The following is a 23,055-nucleotide window of genomic DNA, read 5'->3' as shown; positions in this document are numbered from 1 at the left end:
TAAATCGTTCCATACCATTTCTTTGGTGACCTTTAGATAGTAGTCATTCAGATAAACAAGTCGCAAACCCGGAGTCCGACATTTTAAGCATGAAAAGTTGTAGTAGTTAGGTAGGGTTGGGCGTTTTTAGGCGTAGATATTTTCTAGCGGCCTCATCATGAATTTTAGTTCAGATTTCTATTTTACATGACTCTTTAGCCCGTTTTCGAAAAAACACGTATGACAGACAAACAGACCTATGTATAGTTCATATAGGGGAATGTTCGAAAGATGATTTTTTTTCGGCTAATCTAGGATGTGAGGTGCACGATTCGTGACCGTAAATCCATGCCGCGAAGCGACTACAATCGAATATTGCATACTCTGCGTCTTTTTCCTCGCCTGGCCAGGCTGGGCATGCTGGCAAGTTGTTAAGGGGGTCATCCCGTCTGTCGGATCCGCAGAATCGAATTGTTTTTGGCATCAAATTTATCTGGATATAGTTTAAAATATATGGGCAAAGTGATTTTTTGGTATTTGGAGTCGTTCAGAAATTATAGCGTTAAACACGTGATAAGACACATGCCAGATTTATGTCGATCGCCGTAATAAAGCTCGTATTTATCGGTCCGAATGACGTTCGAATGACTTCGTTAAAACCACAAGAATTGAAGCCAAGGCTGTACATGTGTTTCTTGAAGAAACCTTAGGTTTATGAACTAAGTATACCAGATTAATGGTCAGTTAAAGTTTTATGGCTAAAAATCACATTCTACTGCATGTTGAAAATCGGCTGCCACCATTGCCCAAAATCTATCCAACGAAATTCTTTGAAATTTTCACGACTTATTCAGAAAATATTTTTACGGTCCGCTAACTAGGATAATTGCGATTCATTTAGTAGTTCATTGAAGTCATTTAAGTCATTGAAGAAGCCGTGAAAAAACACCAAATTTAGTTTTTAACATTTTTTAATAATCCTAGTTTGCGAACTGGTTGTCTGTACGTTAAAATGCCATTTACTTTTTTCTTTAAGATGATCGCAGCGTCCTCTAGCGTGGCAGCAGAAAAACCCCTGTTTTTTGGGGATGGGTGTATAAATTGCTCTTTATTTCAATAATGAACTATGCGATTAGGCTGGAAGAATTACTATATATGCTCAAGATATTAGTAAATCTATTCGTATTTGTATCTTTATCCAGTTCTTCACAAAAAAATTCTAAAAAAAGCCAAAAAAAAACGGTCTTCACACAGGATGACCCCCTTAAGCAACTGAATTTTTGACGACCGATCCCCATGAAACAGGCACAATCATTGTCAACGGCAGTGATCTGAACAGAACAGAGCAATTTAAATACCTCGGATCAACGCTATCAGCCAATGGAGAACTGCGTTATGAAATTGCTTCCCGCATTAACGCAACCTGGTTGAAGTGGCGTTCCACAACTGGTGTTCTTTGTGATCGATGTATCAACGAACGTTCGCCGTCCTGTCGCTCTTTATGCTTCTGAATATTGGCCGACTATAAAAGACAATGAACGATGTCTCGCCGTAATGGAAACGAAAATGTTGCGTTGGACTAGTGGCGTGACGCATTTCGATTACATCCGAAATGAGGATATCCGCGATCGGTATGGGATTTGACCGATCGTGGAAAAATTGCGAGAGAGTCATCTTGAATGGTATGGTCACGTAATTTGCGCTAACGAAAATTTCCACATTGGATGGTAAGCGACCAAAAAACCGGCTGAAACAACGATGGCTTGATATGCTGGATGGGGATTTAAAAGCCTCCCGATTGTATCCAGCTCAGAATTTTGATAAAACAAAATGGCGAAACGAATGACGACGAGCCGACTCCGCTTGCAAACTGGATAAATGTTGAAGAAAAGAAGAACAAGGTGTAAATTTCTTTTTCTAAATAAAACCATGTGGAGTATCAAATGTAAGGTCTCCATTAGTTCTTAACAAACCATTTAACATTCGTTCCGAAATGGGAGAGTGGGGGATGAAAGCGTAGAAACCTAAAGAAATGCGGGACTCATTCATAAAAACTAACCAGGCGAAATGTCTAAAAAAAATCATAATATAAAATTTACGCCCAAAATACTTCTTATTTCGATCTCTACTAATATAAGGGTAATAATATTACTTGGGAAGTTTGAAAAAAAATCTGCTATGATTAATGAAGTAGGTTAGGTCAGCTATCTTCTTCGGAACTAGTATCACATTATTTTCTTAAGTAGGAAGGGTGAATTCCCGCAACGTTAAGCCGTGGGACCATCAACTAACTCACTATCCGGGACCCGTTTGACACATTACTTCGAGCTAGCCTTTCCGCTCTTCTACCCTAGCAATCAAGGAACTTTTGCCATCGTAGGAAGCGTTCCAGAAATCCTACTCTTGACACGGGTGGTCTTTATTCCCCTCAAGCCTTCCAGCTTCTTAAAAGTAGGTAGCGGCCTCCCAGACAATCATTTAATATCAGCAAGAAAAAGTCGGGTGCATGGAATGAGTTTTCTAATGTACCTAACATCTTTGCCCATCAATCCCAATGGGATACATTGAGAATAATGGCCGTACAATACGGTGAATCTACTCGAACTGAACAAGGTTTCCGCTACAACATTACAACCGAGTCCCCTCTAATTCTCATTCACCTCGTCGACTAGCTCCTTCCAAGAACAAGGTTTGCTTGTATTTATTGCTCTGCGTAGTCTACGTTCATAGAAAGTTTTCTACAGCTCGATGCTCTACGTGCAAGGAAGTCCGGCAGGGTGCCGCTGTCATCTTTATAACTGACTGCAATGACAGTAGCAGTCCTCCATTCGCGAAGTGTTCTATAGTTTCGCCTTACATGTTCCAAGAACTTCGACGAATATTCTAAGGCTCATTTTCACAGCGTTTCACATGATCGCTTACTGTAAAGTTTTCCAGAACTCGCCAGCTCCGAAGAGCCATGTCAATAATTCCAATGCAAAAGTTAAACCAGGAATACATTGGAGCGTGGACTCCAGTATTCGTCGCTATTTGGAGTATCTTTTCCCTCTGGGATCTGGATGTTAAATTTGGTGTTTCAACGTCTATGTTAGATAGACGCATCCACACAAAGTCATTCGCTTGGCCGTGGGTGCGAACCCAGGGTCATCGACTGTATCGATGAACAAAAAATAACATTAAAATTAAACAATACTAAGCCAATTTATTAATCAAAATATATTTAAAATTCCAATCCAATACTCAAAAAAATGTTTACTAGTTACATTTCAAGATTGCTTTGGCCATTGCAATCCGGCGTCCATCACTTTATGGTAGTAAGGAAGATTCTCCATTCGTGATAGCCAGTCTACTAGTTTAGGATATTCTGCAACTTGAACGGGGAATATGTTGTGTATGTTCGAAAATATAGCGACGGCTGAAAGATCTGCAATAGTTAACTTGTCTCCAGCCAGATAAGAAGTTCTCTCCAAAATCTTCTCGAAATAAGCAATAGCTTCTGTAAGAAGTTTCTTGGTCTTGTCAGCTGATTCCAGATTTCGCGTATTAGCCATCTAAATAAAATTAATATTTGTTACAAATAGTTTCGAGCAATCCTCATTTAAAAAAGTATTTACTAGAAACATCCGAGCTCGTGGCATTAAAAATCCAGACTCCAAATAAAGTATTTGATCAACTAAGGCTCGCTGGTAGAAATCCTTTGGATAAATCGAGTCATCCTTGCCATATTTACTTACTAAATAGGATAGAATAGCATGACTTTCCCAGATTATATTTCCCGCATCATTCAGAATAACAGCGCGACTTTCCCCCTTCCTCTTCTGGTATTCTTCAATTGTTTCCTTCGGTTCTAATTTAGTTTCTTTATACTCGAGCTCCAAGCCAATTGCTTCAGCTGTTAGTAGGACTGCCCGTACTCCAGGCTTTACAATAGGTCCAGACAGAATTGGCTTTGGCATCTCTTGTAAAATTCACCACAAATATCACGAACTTAAAAAAGAGATGACTGATTCAAATCCTAAGTGCCGGCCGCTATAAATAGTGACTGATATGCACTGATAACACTTTTTGACTGCTTTTCGGATAAAACTGTGTAGTCCAATTCATATAAAGAAATTAGATATTCAAGATCACTCAGCAGTTGGAGACAAATGCCCATATAAAATGATTTAGCAGTTCTTTTCTTATCACTGGAAAACTGTTTATGCAACTTTCCTCTGGTTAACCCGATAACTATGATGCATCAGTACATGTGAAGAGAAACCGCAGATTGCCCAATTCCTGGCTTTAGAGATTAACTAATCAAGTTATGAAAAATTGCAAATTATATTTTATTTACTTTTCAAATTATTTTTTCTTTTCGTTTTTTGTTAAGCGGTTAGGTTTACCCGTCTTTCTCTAACAGAATGCCTCATTACGTGCCCGTTAGACTGTCGCCCCTACCAAGTCATAGGAGGTCCATTTAGAATCCGATCGATTTAGAAGCACTGAAGCAGAAAATCAGTTTTCCGAACATTCTGATTCAGACCGGCTTTTCGGCTAAGAACTCGCTGAAATCTTTTTCTTTCTACCTATACATGTTATACGCTTAGTCCAATTTAAGCAGTATGCAGCTGTAAAATTTCCGGAAAAAAATGATCATTGAAGCTATTTATACAGGCAACATCGCAATGCTATGCATATACCCAACGTGCAATTAAATGCATTTCCCCCAAGCAGTTCCGTCAAGCGAGTATGTAAAGTTACACGACTTTCGATTCGGTGTACACCATTTGCGGTTCAAATACAAAATATCGATTCAGATGGTTAATTTAATAAAAGTGATTTTGTTGCTGGAGGCAATCGGTTGCCATGTACGGTCGAGCCGGTACTTTTTTGTTGTTTTTTTGTTTAGTGTACATTTTCATAATTTTTCAGGATGTTCTGGCGTTTAATATCTCAGATTCTGATCCTATCTCAATACATCATCTATAAGCCACGTGAAGTTTTGCATACAGGGGGAGGGATTAAAGTGTTCAAAATGATCCACACATTCCCGAGGGTGAGTAGCTCAGATATATATATATATATATATAAGCACGTTTCGACGGGACACAGTTAACTTTGGATACTTTTTCCATTGTTGGAACAGCTCATCCCTTGTGCTTCGGTATAGCTAACTGGTATTAAGATCCTGGCGGTTTAACGTGAGTACCTGCCGTGTAGGCATAATCCAATGGTCATCTTCGGACACGGATTGATTTGGAAACAAAAATCAGAACCCCGCTACGCCGGGCATTGCGGTACGGGTTTATCAGAGTGCAGGCTCAACATTCATACCAGTGGATGTGCGGCCTATCTAACACCTCTACCGCAACTAACTGTAGCTACACAGCGCAACTCCATGTTTGAGCGCACAAGAAGCTATACCCACGATATGAACACAACCACTATGAGACTGCCATAAGGGTGCCGATCGTAGATAGCGAAACCGAGACTATTGTTTTCAGGGACATATGCGCTCAGAGGGCTGTCCCGGTTCCCATGGTACTAGATAGGCTCCCGATAGGCCATACGTTGGCTCCCATAGCTTATATAAAAACACCAATGATAATGAACTGCGAATTATTCAGTTACACACGAGATGGTTGTTGGAATTACCTGGTTCGCAGAAAAGCGGTCCACGAACATACATGGGCTCTGCACCGGAGACCACTTTCAACAAATTGACTACGTGTTGACTGAATGCCACCACCTCTTAGCAATGATGAATGTCAGAAAATATTATTATTCTGTTAAAGAAAGTTGCACCGCGCCCCAAAAAAAACGACGAAATTGATAAGACTGACTAGGCTGATCCTGGCCAATGTCCAGATAAAAGCCAAGAGGCCAGATAAAAGCAGCAGGATCACTCTCGAGACCATTCAAGATAAAAACGGTCTGACGGACAGGGGATGCCTTATGAAGAATCCTCTTTAACCTGGGCCTGGAAAAAGACCTCCTCTTCAAATTCTCCCAACTACTGGCTGCTACTACCACTACTGGTGCTCTAATGTGGCGGGTAAGAAGACGGGGCAGCCCCGTGGACCAAACCAAAGCCAAGTGGCCGAGAAGAGCAACTTGAAAGTTCATCCAGATCGAGAAGGCGGCGCTTGGGGCGAGATCTTGGCCTGCACATTAATAAAGTAAAGACGAAGTACATGGGGGTAACGTCAGCGCTAAACCAAAGAACCTACATTATCAAACAGTACCGGTCAAATGAGAACAATGAAGATGGGAGACCACAACTTTGAGACCATTAGTAATTTCTCTCCTATCTATGATCGAAAATCACAACCAACAACAGCTACGACAATAAAATCCAGGCATGGTTGTTGACTGCCAGCAGAGCCTATTTTAGCTTACAAAAACTGGGTCAAAGCTTTTACTGTATAAAACAATGATCTAGGCAGTCTTCCTCGGAGGACTGGGTTCTTAGTTAGAAAAATTGCAAGCTCTTGGCCGCGTTCGAGAGAAGAATCCTCCGAAGATTGTTTGACCCCCTTCAGAAGAATAGACAATTCCGATAGCTTATATAACGACGAAGTTTGTGAGCGATACCACGACCGTCTGGTTGTAGATAAAATCCAGCTCAACAGGTTGCGGTGGGCGAGAATGATCCATCCCAGAAAGTCTAAAAGGGCAATATCTAAAAAGAAGACGAGGCAGAGTTCAGACAACTTTTAAGAATATAAAATCGGTGGACCTCGGAGCGAATTCGGGGTATCTGGAGTTCCTTACTAAGGCAGGCCTAGACCGGATACTGGAGGTTCCGCCATTGATGATGATGATTGTTAATAATATGTTGAGAGTACAATCTTTTTCCACAGTGTGAGGGGAATTAGCACATTGGACATTATTTATTAAGCATAAACAACTTTTGTTCGAGTGGAGCAGGCGGCAAAAGATCTGGGATTGTACTTCAACAAAATTAAGAATAAATAAATGGCGACGGCATCAGGACAGGTAGGAAGATACAACCTCAAAGAAGTTAAATTACTCTTTTATATAGGTATAAAAGTTGGAGCTGGATTTCTGACTATCAAAATCCTTCAGCTCCCAATGTTCTTCCCTCAGGTTCACAACTCTTACTATATACCACCATGATTTTGCCAGTCCTCATACATTCTTCGGAAATTTTGGCATAAACAAATAAAGTTGTAAAAAAATTTTCGTTCTGTATAATAACGGAGTCTATGAGCGATACCCTGACTACGAAATCATCGATAAAATCAGACCCAACTGGGTGCGACTAGTGAATCATTTGGATTAGGAAAACCCTGCCTGGAAAGTCTGCAAGAGATATATCTATGGGAAAAGACGACAAGGCAAAGTGGGTTGAAAAGTTCGTAGGTTAACATATAGATGTCGTTACTAGCATTCCATCCACATGATCTTTAGTTAACCTTAATCTTCACGTGTACAAATTTGACAGCTTCTGAACCATTAGTTTATGGGATAGAGCACTTTGAGTAAAACAACTTTTGTTGTTTTGTTGACAAAAATAGATAAAAAGGAATTTCGTGTGTTAATAAAGCATTGCTTTTTGGCGTAATAAAAAAAATTTGTTGAAGCCAAGGCTTGCCTTGATAAACATTATTCGGATTTTGCACGAGAAAAATCAATTGTTGAGAAGTGCTTTGCTAAGTTTAAATGAAGCGAGCACCGAGGATGATGCACGCAGTGGACGCCCATGTTACCGACGAATACATTAAAAAGTCCACAAAATAATTTTGGAGTCGGGTGCCAAGGCTATGGTATCAGCATTTTTGAATGCTCATGGGATAATATTCATCGACTATCTTGAGAAGGGAAAAACCATCAACAGCGACTATACATAGCCATACTGAAGCCTTTCATCATCATCATCAACGGCGCAACAACCGGTATCCGGTCTAGGCCTGCCTTAATAAGGAACTCCAGGCATCCCGGTTTGCGCCGAGGTCCACCAATTCGATATCCCTAAAAGCTGTATGGCGTCCTGGCCTACGCCATCGCTCCATCTTAGGCCTCGTCTTCTTTTCCTACAATAGATATTGCCTTTATAGACTTTCCGGGTGGGATCATCTTCATCCATACGGATTAAGTGACCCGCCCACCGTAACCTATTGAGCCGGATTTTATCCACAACCGGACGGTCATGGTATCGCTCATAGATTTCGTCATTGTGTAGGCTACGGAATCGTCCATCCTCATGTAGGGGGCCAAAAATGCTTCGGAGGATTCTTCTCTCGAACGCGGCCAAGAGTTCGCAATTTTTCTTGCTAAGAACCCAAGTTTCCGAGGAATACATGAGGACTGGCAAGATCATAGTCTTGTACAGTAAGAGCTTTGACCCTATGGTGAGCCGTTTCGAGCGGAACAGTCTTTGTAAGCTGAAATAGGCTCTGTTGGCTGACAACAACCGTGCGCGGATTTCATCATCGTAGTTGTTATCGGTTGTGATTTTCGACCCTACGAACCTACGAACCTCTCAAAGTTGTATTCTCCTATCCTTATTCTTCTTGGTGTTTGTGTTTGACCAGTGCGGTTTGATGTTGTTGGTTGATTCGTCTTCGGTGCTGACGTTGCCACCATATATTTTGTCTTGCCTTCATTGATGTGCAGCCCAAGATCTCGCGCCGCCTGCTCGATCTGGATGAAGGCAGTTTGTACGTCTCGGGTGGTTCTTCCCATGATGTCGATATCGTCAGCATAGGCCAGTAGTTGGGTGGACTTGAAGAGGATCGTACCTATTGCATTCACCTCAGCATCACGGATCACTTTCTCGAGGGCCAGGTTAAAGAGGACGCATGATAGCGCATCCCCTTGTCGTAGACCGTTGTTGATGTCGAATGGTCTTGAGAGTGATCCTGCTGCTTTTATCTGGTCTCGCACATTGGTCAGGGTCAGCCTAGTCAGTCTTATTATTATATTTCGTCGGGATACCGAATTCTCTCATGGCCGTGTACAGTTTAACCCTGGCTATGCTATCATAGGCGGCTTTAAAGTCGATGAACAGATGGTGCAACTGTTGTTCATATTCCAACAGTTTTTCCATCGCCTGCCGCAGAGAGAAAATCTGATCTGTTGCTGATTTGCCTGGAGTGAAGTCTCTTTGGTAAGGGCCAATGATGTTCTGGGCGTATGGGGCTATCCGGCCTAGCAAGATAGTGGAGAATATCTTATAGATGGTACTCAGCAACGTGATACCTCTATAATTGCTGCACTGTGTGATATCTCCCTTTTTATGTATGAGACAGATTATGCCTCGTTGCCAATCGTCAGGCATTGATTCGCTGTCCCATACCTTGAGCACAAGTTGATGAACCACTTGGTGTCACTGGTCGCCTCCATATTTAACCAATTCGGCTGTAATTCAATCGGCTCCTGGCGACTTATGATTTTTTAGCCGATGAATTGCACGCACTGTTTCTCCTAAACTTGGTGGTGGCAGTATTTGTCCGTTGTCTTCAGTTGGCGGGACCTCCAACTCGCCGATGTTCTGGTTGTTCAGTGGCTCATCAGAGTACTCAACCCATGGCTCTAATATGCCCATTCTGTCGGAAATCAGATTTCCCTCTTTGTCTCGGCAGGATGAGCATCGAGGTGTATAAGGCTTCATCCTGCTGACTTGTTGGTAAAACTTCCGCGCCTGGTGCGGTTGCTCCCTGTACTTTTCGAGTTCACAGACTTGTTGGTTCTCCCAGGCTTCCTTTTTCCGTCTGTGAAGTCGCTTCTCCGCTCGACGGAGTTCGTGATAAGTCTCTGCGCGTGCCCGTGTTCTTTGAGAATGCAACATTACTCGATATGCGGCATTCTTCCGTTCCGTTGCTAGCTTACATTCATCGTCAAACCAGCCGTTCCGACTCCTTTTGCGGCTGGGGCCAAGTATGTTTGTGGCCGTATCCATGATAACGTTCTTCAGGTGATTGTGAAGATCATTTGTTGATGCTTCATCTCCAGGTCCTCTGTTGACTGCGGTTATTGCGGCATCCATTTCCCTCTTATAGATGTCGCGGAGGGTTGTGTTGTGGATGGCTTCAGTGTTCACTCTCACCTGATTGTCAGAGGGGATTCTAGGTGGTATTGTTATTCGAGCTCGGAGCACCATGCCAACGAGATAGTGATCCGAGTCTATATTGGCCCCCCTATATGTTCTGACATTCATCAAGGCTGAGAGGTGGCGGCGTTCGATCAACACGTGGTCAATTTGGTTGAAAGTGGTCCCGTCTGGAGAGGCCCACGTATGTTTGTGGACCGCTTTCCGCGCAAACCAGGTACTTCCAACAACCATTTCGTGTGACCCTGCTAATTGAATAGTCCGCAGTCCGTTATCATTTGTTTTTTCGTGTAAGCTATGGGAGCCAACGTATCGCCTGAATACGGGCTCCTTCCCTACTTGGCTGTTAAAATCCCCAAGTATGATTTTGATATCATATCTGTTACAGGCTTCGAGGGTTCTTTCTACTGCCTCGTAGAAGGTATACTTCTCCGACTCTGCAGTCTCCTCTGTAGGGGCGTGAACGTTTATGAGGCTTATATTTCTAAACTTGCCTCGCAAGCGCATAGTGCATAGCCGTTCGCTTATGCTTTCAAAGCCGATAACAGCAGGTTTCATTTTTTGGCTGACTAAGAAACCTACTCCGAGCACATGGTTTACTGGATGACCGCTATAATATATGGTGTAGTGGCTCTTCTCCAGGAAACCGGTCCCTGTCCATCGCATCTCTTGCAACGCTGTTACATCAGCCCTATATTGGGACAGGGTATCGGCTAGCTGCTTATCAGCTTCATCTCTGTACAGGGAGCGCACGTTCCATGAGAAAATGCGCAAATCGTTGTTCCTTTGTCGTTGCCGGGTCCGTCGTTTTAAAATCCGTCCTATCCGAGGCTCCTGTTGTGGCTTCGTAACAGGTTGTTTTTTCCGTGTAGGGTTGTCAGCCGTACCCAACCCCCAACCCGGAGGACCATTTGGTACAATTTGTCCCGTTTTTAGGCGCGGGAGACTCGCCTTCATCCTTCTCCGTCTGCAGCTTTTCGTCAAGAAAGAGCTCCCAGCGGTCACCACGTGGAGGTGGAGATAGGGTTTGGTAGTAGAGCTGTTGGTGTTGATTCAGCAGGCATTTCCCAGGTTTTATGCTCCATCGTGGGTGCCAATCCACGTTTCGCCCCGGGACCTATACTACCCTATGACCACCTGAAGCCTTTGATAGATGAAATCACGGAAAAACGGACCCATGTGAAGAAAAGGAAAGTTTTGTTTCATGAAGACAATGCCCCGTGTCACAAATCAATGAAAACGATAGTAAAATCGTACGGATTGTGTTTCGGATTGTTTCCACATCCACCGTGTTCTCCAGATCTGGCCGACTTTTTCTTGTTCTCTGAACTGAAGAGAATACTCACCTGAAGGAAATACAGTGCCGATAAAGACGTAGTTGCCGAAGCGGAGGCCTATTTTAAGGCTAAAGACAAATAGCACTATAAAAATGGATGGACGGTTCATTGTAACGCTCTTGAAGGCAACATATTGGATAATAAAATCAATTTTTATCAAAATTTTTTTTTTCTATGTTAACCTACGAACCTTTCAGCCTTCTTGATATGCCAGGACTCTAAGAATTTGTTGGGAGTGATGAACTGGGTGATTTTGATATATGAGGAAAGTATCTGGAATTTTCGATTGCGGCATGTTCGGACTGGAAAAAATGACGATAGGCTTTTCTTTCACGACTTTAAGAACGATTATATTGTTAGAATTTTCTCGGACATATTCGCAACCGCTCCTTATGAACTTAATAAGCACAATGTTCGTATTTGATTTTGTTCCTTTTAATATTTCACGTGGTTACTTTAGTTTTGAGTCCGTACAATGCACGTTTCCTTCATTAAATTCATATAAACTTACAAAAACCTAAGACCACTGCATAATTCTTTTCAGTGCAGTTTCGTTCACATCATGATAGTAAGGAAGACTCTCTATTCGGTTTAGCCAATCTGATAGTTTTGGATATTCATCACTTCTGATTGGGAGTCGAATATTTATAGTTGATAACAAGGTGGCTGCTGAGAAATCTGCAATAGTAATATCATCTCCGGCCAGATAATCAGATTTTTCCAAAAATTTTTCAAGATAACCAATTGCTTCTGCAAGAGCTTTCCTGTATTTGTCAACTAGCTCTGGATTTTCTGGATCTGCCAACTGAATAAAATTGTCAACAATCAGTTACACCTAATATCCAATATAAATCACAAAACGACACTTACAAAAAACAATCGGTTTCTCGCTTCTATGACACCATTTTCAAAGTAAAGCATTTGATCAACCAAGGCTCGTTTATAGAAATCCTTTGGATATAATGAGTCATCCTTGCCATACTTGCTTATCAAGTAAGCTAAAATAGCATGGCTGCCCCAGATCACTTTTCCACCATCGTTTAGAACAGCATGACGATTTTCACCTTTCCTTTTCGAATATTCTTTGAGGGGTTCACTTGGTTCTACTTTAGATTCCTTATACTCAAGTTCTAGTCCGATTGTTTTCGCCGTTAGTAGCACTGCTCGAACTCCTGGCTTCAAGAGAGGTCCCGATAGGATTGGCTTGGACATTGCTTGTTAACAAGATTCTCCACCAACAATCTCAATTCAAAAAGCAACTTAGACTAATTTTACTTTCAGTGAAGTCTGTAATAAATACTAGCTCAGATGCACTGATAAAATTGTTTAGATTCTTTTTTCGGGTAAAGTAATCCAAACCGTCTACCCAAATAAAATATGAAAGATAAAACTTGCGTGGTTGGGGATATATGACTATATAAAATGATTTAACAGCTTGAGTAAAAACTAAGACAATTAACCTCTAACTAACCTATAGATTATTTTTATGTATCAATATTTACGAACAATGATTTGGATTTTCAGTAGAAACATCTTCAAGGTTAAATAATTTTTCTGTCAAAATTAGGCACTTTATTCACAAAGATTCAAATACACAAAAGTAGATATATGTATGTATAATCGTTTTAATACGAGACTTTTTGTTAAATCCTACAATTACGTGATACTTTATAGTACCTATCTAATGCACTTCTATGATATTTATGGTTTCCAATTTATGCTCTTCAATCTGCACAAAGGATGACAACTTTTCGGAAGCTGTAGCTTTAAACTCATCTCGTCCTTTCTCTCCTAGTTGCATGTAATATCACAAAAGTAATATCACCTCAAAATGTGATATCACTTAACTATCACGGAACGCGACCCAAATATAGTTGGTAATGTTGTTGTTGTTACAACATTACCTAACATCATCACATTACCTAACATCACCGCAATACCACCATCACTTTGGTATTTTGTGCTGCAATATTACACTGTTGTATTTTCTTGTATACTTGGCAAAAAATTTACTCTTTGATGAACCCAATTCAATTTTACCCATAAATACTTCTAGATTTTATCTCCTCCAGTTTGCTTAAGTGATGCATTTTGCAATTTCTCCATGCATCTACCTAGGCACTTACATTGGTTTTCACGAGATTCTCTTGGCGGAAAATACTCCCACAATGTGAATGGCTAGGATTCTATAGAGATGGTTGCCATTGTTTCGTAAATGAGACGAAACCTATCAAGCATACATACACGTTAACGTTCTCAGGTTTCAGAAATGTGCTCCAGTTCTTCAGGTCACAAAGTTAAAATCTCCTATCTTTATTGTTCTCGTTTGGTCAGTACGATTCTATGTTAATCGTACTTTGGCTTTTGGTGCTGACGTTGCAACCATGTACTTCGTCTTGCCTTCATTAATGCGCAGCTCAAGATCTGGCGCCGTCTACTCGATCTGGATCAAGGTGAACTGTGCATCTCGGTTTGTTCTTCCTATAATGTCAATATCGTCAGCGTAGGTCAGTAGTTGGGTGGACTTAAAGAGGATGGTGCCTCTTCCATTTACATCTGCATCGCGGATCACTTTTTCGAAGGCAGGTTAAAGGGGACGCATGATAGGACCGTTCTTGATGTTGGATGGTCTCGAGAGTGATAACGCTGCTTTTATCTGGTCTTCCACATTGATTAGTGTCAGCCTAGTCAGTCTTATTGATTTCGTCGGGATACCGAATTCTCTCATGGTCGTGTACACTTTTACCCTGGCTATGCTATCATAGGCGGCTTTAAAGTTGATGAGCAGATGGTGCAACTGTTGTCCATATTCCAACAGCTTTTCCATCGCTTGCCGCAAAGAGAAAATCTGATCTGTTGCTGATTTGCCTGGAGTGAAGTCTCTTTGGCATGGGCCAATGATGTCCTGGGCATGTGGGGTTATCCAGCCTAGCAAGATAGCAAAGAATCTCTTATAGAGGTACTTAGCCACGTGATACTTCAATAATTACTGCATTGTGTGATATCTCCCTTTTTATGTATGGGAGAGATAACGCCTCGTTGCCAGGCGTCAGGCATTGATTCACTGTGTCCCACACCTTCAGAATCAGTTGATGAACCGCATGGTGTAGTTGCCCCGCTCCATATTTAACCAGTTCGGCTGTAATTCCATCGGCTCTTGGCGACTTATGATTTTTAAGCCGATAAATTGCACGGACCGTTTCTTCCATGCTTGGTGGTGGCAGCATTTGTCCGTCGTCTTCAGCTTCCGGGATCTCCAACTCGCCGATGTCCTGGTTGTTGAGCAGTTCATCAAAATACTCAACCCATTGCTCCGATATGCCCATTATGTCAGAAATCCGATTCACCTTTTTGTCTCGGCAGAATGAACAACGAGGTGTATAAGGCCTCATCCTGCTGACTTGCTGGTAAAACTTGCGTGCCTGATGTGTTTGTTCCTTTACTTTTCGAGGTCACAGACTTGGTAGTTCTCCCATGCTTCCTTTTTCAGTCTGTGACGTCGCTCCCCGCTCCACTTCCGAAGTTCATGATAGAACTTTACGCGTACTCGTATTCTTTGAGAGTGCAGCATTGCCCGAAATGGATCATTCTTTTGTTCCGTTGCTAGCTTACATTCATCGTCAAACCTGCCGTTTCGACTTTTCTTGCGGCTGGGGCCAAATACGTTTGTGACCGTATCAATTATAACGTTGAGGTGATTGTGAAGATAATTTGTTGATGCTTCATCTTCAGGACATCTATTAGATGCGGTTATTGCGACATCCATTTCCCTCTTATAGGTGTTACGGAGGGCTGTATTGTGAATGGCTTCAGTATTCACTCTCACCTGATTGTCAGAGGGGATTTTGGGTGGTGCTGTTATTCGAGCTCGGAGCACTATGCGAGCGAGATCGTGGTCGGAGTCTATATTGGCTTCCAACAGTCACTTCGTGCTATACTGCTAACTGAATAATCGGCAGTCCGGTATCATTGGTATCCCTTATGTAAGTTATGGGACCGCCGGAATACGCACTCCATGCCTACTGGACTGTTGAAATCTCCAAGTATGACTTTGATATCATTCTTGGGACAGGCTTCGAGGGTCCGCTCAACTGCCTCGTAGAAGGTATCCTTCTTCGACTGTGCAGTCTCCTCTATAGGGTGTGAACGCTTATATTTCTAAATTTGCCTCACAAGGGCAGAGTGCATAGCCGTTCGCTTATGTTTTCAAAACCGATAACAGCAGGTTTCATTTTTTGGCTGACTAAGAAACCTACTCCGAGCACATGGTTTACTGGATGGGCGCTATAATATATGGTATAGTGGCAGTAGTTCAGCAGGCGTTTCCCAGGTTTTATGCTCCATTGTGGGTACCAACCCACAATTTCGCTCTGGGAGCTATACTACCCTTTGACAGCGATCATTCACATCGATGTCATACTCCCAGCACTTTTCAAGCACTTGCTTAACTGCGACTGGTGAGCTTTGTCCCCCCTTCTTTTAAGAGCTTAACTGGGATGCCATCGATCCCGCGAACTTCATGTGATTTTAATTTCTTACAAAGTCGGAGTTTGCGCATTTGTTCTCCGTTTGGGTCACCCGGAATGTCAAAGGGATGGAAATGTGTCGTCGTTGTGTTCAAGAATACTGAACCCATTTTGCTTTCATTTGAGTCGCGTGGCTGATGATATTGTTATCTTGATCTATCTACATCTACAGAGGGTGGTTGGCGGTTATCCTCATCTATTTCGCTGTCTAAATGCTATTCATACATCGTTCTTCTTCAAGCTGTCGTCAAGTGTTAAAATTTTATTGTCATTGAACATTCGTTATTCTCGTCTGCGGATCTTCTTAGCGTATCACTTTAATTAGTCATGCTTGTCTTTTCTGGTTCGGGTTTGTCCTTCGTTTAGTAATCGGTAAGCTTTATTTTTCTTGTTAATCGCTACCAGGTAGGCATAATTAAACCATTCTTTACGGTTCCTCCGTTCTACACACTCTCCACGCTGGATACCACCTCTAATTTTTCGCCATACTTTGTCAAAACTTTTCTCAGGACCAACATGAGGTATTGCGTCAAAATGTGCCTTCACTGTAGACATGTACGCCATTAGCACCTCGTAACGTCCTCACGTCCACTATGATTGAGGCAGCTCCTTTTTCGAAGGGGACATGTTCCATTTGATTGAATAACTGCGCGTCTGGCAATGTCCACGTCATTTTATCTATGCTTTTATAGGGGAAGCAGATGGAGCTTACGACTAAATTTTGCTGCAAGCCAAGTCGATGAGTTTTTGGCCACTATCGTTAGTTTCATGGAGGTTCTCCTGTTATGGAACTGGCCGTTTCCAATTTTAGCGTTGAAGTTTCCCAATAATACTTTGATGTCATTTTAATGCACCCCGTAAAAAATTCTGTCCAGTGGATGTAGAATTCGTCTTTAATGTCATCATCTCTGTCCTCCGTTGGTGCATGACAGTTGATATACCACACATTGAGAAACTTCATCTTCTAGCGGATTAAGCAGATTCGTCCATTAACCAGTCTGAAATCAGTTACCAGCTACCTAAATGTGTTGTTTATGACAGAGGCGGCACCGAATTCTATGCTTCCTCACTCTTTGCCGCTGGTAAACATTGTGTAAGGTCCACAATCATTAACTTCGCTCCCTAGCCAATTCGTTTCTTGGAGTACGAAGATGCTAATGTTGTTACGGGATACTTCCTGGAGGAGCTCCCGCAGTGAACCCGTTCGAAAAAAGGATCGCACATTCCAAGACCCAAGAGAATAGTCCATTTTACGTTACTGAAGTCGTTGCCGCTTGATCCGTTCAATCCGGGACTGTATCCTGGGTTCCAAGGCACGTTGATATTTTCCGAGAAAGCGTTGTCAGCGCTTTGTTCCACCCCTTACTAAGTTGGCCGGTCTGGATAGGAATTCCTCTAAAACCAATCTTTTTAGTCTGACTGGTTATCCATACTATATCCATGGCCATACAACGGAATCCACTGCCTCAAGATGACGGGCGAATGAACCGCCCTAGATCTACGTTATGTAGAACAGTGGAGGAAAGATGGAAACTTGTCGTAAAACCGGTGAAGGAGTTGAAGCGCATTGTCAGGAGCCGACATTGACGGCGCGTGAGTGTCGCACTATGCACTGCATAAGGTTTTGGAGCAATTATCAAAATTGTCATCAGTTTCTATCGAGCATGGATTTGGGGGACGACCAGATTTAAATTTTTCTCTTCTCAACATAGTTCTTAGGAAAAATTAGCTGAAAAGGGGCGGTTGTATGGCATTTTGTGTCTGTTTATATATTTCCGATGTTTACACAATAGATCCACAAAACCTTGCTACCTGAACCAACCAGCTTCCGTCTTCCACTTGTTATATATTTATTTTAGCTAATATCGCTCCCGTTAATTGTAAATAGCCATATCAGTAACTGATAACACGCCAATCTGAACGAATTCATCTATTTTGCAGCTAGATATGTACGGGATTGAAACATAAGGCTCTCCCCGGGCAGAATATTAGAATTCAGTAGCATATCTGGTTTCGAAGAGTTAATTACCTCAAACTTATTCCACTAAGAGTAGTGTCATTGCCTAGAAATGGGAAAACCGATTTTATATGGCTACGATATAAGCCCTCCTGTTCGAGCGGTATTACTGACTGCTAATGCAATTGGATTAGATTTCGAATATCGTGAAGTGAATATTATGGCCGGTGCACATTTATCCGAGGAATATTTGAAGAAGAACCCCCAGCACACGATTCCTATGTTGGAGGATGATGGCAAGTGTATATGGGACAGTCATGCGATCGCTGTGTATCTGATTGAAAAATATGGAGACGATAAATTCCTTTACCCTAAAGATTTATACAAGCGGGCTATTATCGATCAAAGATTGCATTTCGATTCGGGGGTGCTATTTCCAACATTTCGGCGAATTGTGGTAAGTATTTATATTTTTCTTTGTTGATTTTCTCTTCAAATTTATATTTTTTATAATGATTTATTCACAAAGTGATGATCATCCCACCAAAAAGTTTTATCAAAGTGCAGGCCTATGCTTGACACAAAAAAATTCCCATAAGATCCCATTTCAATTAAAATATTAATATAATATTTCGAAGTAATAAAATAAATAAAATATATTTGGGAAAATAACAAATATTGTACCATTTTTTAGGACTCCTTGAGAACAAAAGGGACCATAGAAGAAGAAGACAGAAAAAGATTGTTGGATGCATTTGAATTTTTAGAGAAATTTTTATCGAAAGATTTATATTTGGGTGGAAACTGTTTAACAGTCGCCGACTTATGCTGTGTGGCCACCGTTTCTAGCTTAACTATGAATAACCCAGTAGATGCGGCCAAATTTCCAAAGCTCAATGAATGGCTCCAAAGGATGGCTTTACTACCGTACTATCAAAAGGCAAACGGAGAGGGACTGGCCAGAGCAGCTGAATTATTTAAAAACATGGCAAGCTCTGCACAAGGCTCTCAATAGTTTTTCATAGTGACTTTGTTGGAAAATATATTATTGTGGAAAAATTTGGAATGTGTTTTTGTAAAAAAAAATTATAATTATAATACTAGGTGATACCGTGCAGGTATTTCGAGTGTATATATACACTCCATCATCATCATTACCAATAAGGAACTCCAGACATCCCGGTTTTGCACCGAGGTCCACCAATTCGATATCTCTAAGCTGTCTGGCGTCCAGACCTATGCCATCGCTCCATCTTAGGAAGAGACACTTTATTCATCTTTTTTGAAGATTAGATTACAGTATTACGTGGAAGGCTAGTGCTGGTCATGAAGTTGATCACAAAATTTACCTAATCACACCACTACATTATAGCAGAGTAGCGCGTTATACCCGTTCTAAGATTAATAATCGTTGGCGCAACAATCCGTATTGGATCAGGGCTTTGAAGTGTGTTAGAGCACTTCATTCAAGGTCGTAACGGTAAACTACAGTATACTGTAGGAGGCAATGTGGTCAGCATTGCGCTCGCCCGAGATTATGACCCTGATTTGACTTAGGTACTCATTCACAACTGAGTCGACAGGGATCTGACGCCAAATTACGATACAAATACCACAGCCACCAATGGGATTTGAACCGCGACCTTCCTACCACAGCCTTGTGCTCTAACCACTCAGCTATCCGGACACGCTCTAAGATTGCTTGCTAGAACTTTTCGACATGAATATGATGGGCATTGCCTTGACCATCATGCTCTGCTTTATTCGGTAAGTCTATTAATTCGTTCACTACAACTTCCTACAGTGTAGGTGATAATACTCCCCACTGTGAATATCTTTTGCAAATGGGTGTGTGCAGATTCTCACTACGTAGACGAGTCAGCCTGCCTCCAGCAGAGACTATAACCAAATATATGCATATGCTTTAAATCGTGCTTCCTGACAGCTAATACCATTGATCCAGATATTATTGAAGTCACCTGACTATGATAGTCACTTCTTTGTTATTTCCGGTTTTAATGTTTGATACTAGCTGATCCAGTGATGTTTTACAAAATTTTCCCAATTGGTAAGAATGCTGGGTGTGATAGAGAGGGATGTCATCATATTATCATCCTCCTCATGAGCCTCTAAACCTATTTTTCCAGTATTTTAAGGTGAGACATAGTCTATAGACTTTGATTTCTTCTGCTTTTACCGGAAAAACCACCCTAATCTGAATTTAAGCCACCGGCCTAAACATATCCCAAGCTCTATCAATTTTATCTTCACACTGCTTTATATATTCGCCTGTTGTAAGAGCATCTGTTTCTTCTGAAACAGGTGATTTATACGGTTCAAAGGAGACCGCCCCCCACCCTTAGGATTTCACACAGGGGATATCTTCACAATTCCACAGGAGATGCCAGAGGAGCCGCTTCTCATTACCACCTTAGGCTACAGAAGAATGAAGTCACGGATCCCGTCCGTCATGGATTTGATTCATACTCTTTAAAGATTTAAATAAATTATAGCTAATTTTTGGTTTGAAAAATTATAATCTATTCCTCAAATTGCTCAACCTAAACTAATTTATCGGTAAGCTATTGTAATCAGCTATTACCAATGAAGAACTACAAAAGTGTGGAGTGAATTTGATTAGATTTCCGTGTACATAATTTGGGAGTGATAAAAAATTCAAGGTGAAGGACGTATTATACAAGCTATGTGTACTGTTCATGTGAGGCTTGTCGTTCATAATTGAATACTCTCTCGAAACCGAATTGACAATATCCATTTATTATTGGTTTATCGATTTTTATAAGAGAATATTTAGATGAAAAAGGAATATCAGTTTTGCTGTAAATCTAGAAAATTATGAGGTCGTTTTTTGTCAATAAAAGGTAAATAATGACAAATGAATATTAGAATTTTGAATTAAAACAGGAAATTTTCCGTTTCAGCTAAATATTTTGTTTACACATATAGCGTATTTCGGGAACTAAATTGATCCCTTCTGCAATGTAAGAATAGAAAATTTTAAAAGTAGGAGGGTGTCTATTGGCAGTTAAAAGATTTGTCAATAGACACACTCCAGACTCAACAAAGGTTATAATTTTCTTGTAAGAGTTGGGACAAATTATTCAAAGATTATAAATAAGAGCCAGGAATTATCTCAAATATAATTGAAAATTAGATCCTATTATAAAATGAGAATGGAATGGAATAGTTCAGCTTCAAATCAATTAAATAGAACAACGTGTCTTCGGCACCCGTAACAGGTCTCGTTCTCAGAACCTATCCAACCGAAAAATTTGAAAAAATCACAATGGTGCATCTGTAGAAAATCTAGATAGGTCTCAAAGTACATCCCATCCCGATATATGTTCAAATAAAATTAATAATAGTATATTACCATATTTTAGAAATTTACCCGAACTCTCCCCCCCTTAAATTCATCCTAAAAGTACAGTGGTACGGTTATAAATAATAACATAATGCATAATTTTGGAAAGATTGACGAAAAACCAACTATTATTAACAAAGTTATAGAAAGCCAAAATTATGTATTTCACCTGAATTTATTGCACTCTAAGAGTACCATCAACACAATCTAAAGTGAACTCATTTGAAAGAGGGATTTGGAGTTTGGAAATACATATGTACTCGTATATCAAGGAATATTTTCAATTGGCGGTATACGCAAATAGGAAACCGGGAATAGAGAATTTCTCACACAATATGAACACAAAACCTTTCTACCCGAGCGTTCAGTTTCCGGGATTTCGACTTGTTTTATTTAAGGATTAAAGTATCTTTTCCATTTCTTTGGTGCATAGACCTGTCCTTTTGGCAACCAAATTTTTTTAAAAAGGCAGACTTGCGGATTTACGCCCATGTTATGTTATGAATCTATATAAAACAACGATCAACCCATGATAATATTTTTCGGTTACGCTGCCCTATTTAAGGACAAAACGACTGACAGTTTCGTCTCTGCTCTGAATCAAAATTAGACAGTTTTTAACTCCAGAACCCTTTCATGAACTTCAGTAATATTTTATTTGATTGTCAAATTAAATTGCTCCAGAAGCCTCTTAGATATTGACACCATGCATACAACGAGTTAAATCGCGAAATATATTTTCAATGAAAGTTGGAAGAAGCAACACGAAGCAGGGTGTGAAGACGATGAGTTGAATCTTAGTAAGCTAACATAAAATTCATATAGTGAACAGAACGCTTACTACCAAGAAGAACTGTCAGGTGAAAGTCGGCCGGACGTCTGAGCTTACACACACATACCAGCCTGCTTGATCTCCTTTCAGATTAGCCGATTGACCGAATGGCTTTTCAATCGATCACCGGCCTGCTGTAGTGTAAAAAATGACGAACCCCACACACGTTCCGGCCGCCGGTTAACTGTGAACCATAGTACATTTAATAGGTAGCATCCAAACTAAATGGTCCTGGACTTGGACTGGTAGATATTGCTAGATGTTAGGGCCTACGATGTGTCCGGATAAGCTTCTCCAATATATTTGCAAGCCCGGGACCATTGAGGGTGGATATTGCCTATCAGATATGCTGTGCTGTTGACCAAAAAGACTAAACACAGGAGGAGTAAACCAAGTGTCTAGGGGGCACAGAATATCATTGCATTGACGAGGTAGCTACGGGCCAGGCCTTTGTGGTTCATGTATTGGTATGTCGGTGTGCCGATGGCGCCGATGGTTTCCTTGTGTAGGTTTCTCCATCCTATGTGACAAGCCACAAACAGTTGTGCTCGCAACCACGTGGCTGCACAACAATGCATTGCATCACATACACGGAACAAATACCAGAGCTAATGCGCGGATTTTTTTCGCCTACGAAAGTTTAACATGCACAAAGATTTTTTTCCGTCATACAGTTTCACAGTCAACCAAAGTCACAGTCGAAACCAAACAAGTCGGGAAACCCGAAGCTGGACGCTTCAGGTACGAAAGGTTTTGGGTATTTCTTAGTACGTAGCACGTAATATATCCATATATTATGTGAGAGTATCCACTTTCGGGTGATATTGACATTCATAATCTTCAATTTTCAAAAAAGCAACAAATTTGAGGTATTATAACTTTGTTAGTAATTGTGCGATTTCCACCAAACTTAGTAAGATCATGCTCTATATTATAGCCTATATCACTGCAAAATTTCATGGTACTAGGATGAACTTAAGGG

General features: G+C 41.0%; 3 protein-coding genes across 3 annotated transcripts; 1 reads left to right on the top strand and 2 right to left on the bottom strand.

The window, feature by feature from the left end:
* Nucleotides 1-3,242: 3,242 nt before the first annotated feature.
* On the bottom strand, nt 3,243-4,215 carry LOC119649559 (glutathione S-transferase 1-like). The gene is made up of 2 exons (XM_038051755.1): nt 3,594-4,215; nt 3,243-3,530 (listed from the first exon to the last, which is right to left on the bottom strand). Exons 1-2 carry the CDS (start codon nt 3,933-3,935, stop codon nt 3,246-3,248), a joined length of 627 nt encoding a protein of 208 aa, XP_037907683.1. The 5' UTR covers nt 3,936-4,215; the 3' UTR covers nt 3,243-3,245.
* Nucleotides 4,216-11,704: 7,489 nt separating this feature from the next.
* On the bottom strand, nt 11,705-12,654 carry LOC119648749 (glutathione S-transferase 1-like). The gene is made up of 2 exons (XM_038050572.1): nt 12,244-12,654; nt 11,705-12,178 (listed from the first exon to the last, which is right to left on the bottom strand). Exons 1-2 carry the CDS (start codon nt 12,583-12,585, stop codon nt 11,891-11,893), a joined length of 630 nt encoding a protein of 209 aa, XP_037906500.1. The 5' UTR covers nt 12,586-12,654; the 3' UTR covers nt 11,705-11,890.
* A 5,229-nt stretch (nt 12,655-17,883) lies between these two features.
* LOC119648746 (glutathione S-transferase 1-like) lies at nt 17,884-18,917 on the top strand. Its single transcript, XM_038050566.1, has 2 exons — nt 17,884-18,313; nt 18,551-18,917. Exons 1-2 carry the CDS (start codon nt 17,969-17,971, stop codon nt 18,869-18,871), a joined length of 666 nt encoding a protein of 221 aa, XP_037906494.1. The 5' UTR covers nt 17,884-17,968; the 3' UTR covers nt 18,872-18,917.
* Nucleotides 18,918-23,055: the final 4,138 nt, after the last annotated feature.

The sequence above is a fragment of the Hermetia illucens genome, chromosome 2 (assembly GCF_905115235.1).
Source record: "Hermetia illucens chromosome 2, iHerIll2.2.curated.20191125, whole genome shotgun sequence".
Taxonomy (NCBI): domain Eukaryota; kingdom Metazoa; phylum Arthropoda; class Insecta; order Diptera; family Stratiomyidae; genus Hermetia; species Hermetia illucens.
Note: the sequence above shows the minus strand (reverse complement) of the source record. Positions and strands in the feature narration are given on the sequence as shown.

Coding starts and splice junctions, on each gene's coding strand:
- LOC119649559 (XM_038051755.1), bottom strand. CDS start 3,935: ATGCCAAAGCCAATTCTGTCTGGACCTATTGTAAAGCCTGGAGTACGG. Junction 3,531..3,593: donor CACGAGCTCGGATGTTTCTA/GTAAATACTTTT, acceptor AATTTTATTTAG/ATGGCTAATACGCGAAATCT.
- LOC119648749 (XM_038050572.1), bottom strand. CDS start 12,585: ATGTCCAAGCCAATCCTATCGGGACCTCTCTTGAAGCCAGGAGTTCGA. Junction 12,179..12,243: donor CGAGAAACCGATTGTTTTTT/GTAAGTGTCGTT, acceptor AATTTTATTCAG/TTGGCAGATCCAGAAAATCC.
- LOC119648746 (XM_038050566.1), top strand. CDS start 17,969: ATGGGAAAACCGATTTTATATGGCTACGATATAAGCCCTCCTGTTCGA. Junction 18,314..18,550: donor CAACATTTCGGCGAATTGTG/GTAAGTATTTAT, acceptor ACCATTTTTTAG/GACTCCTTGAGAACAAAAGG.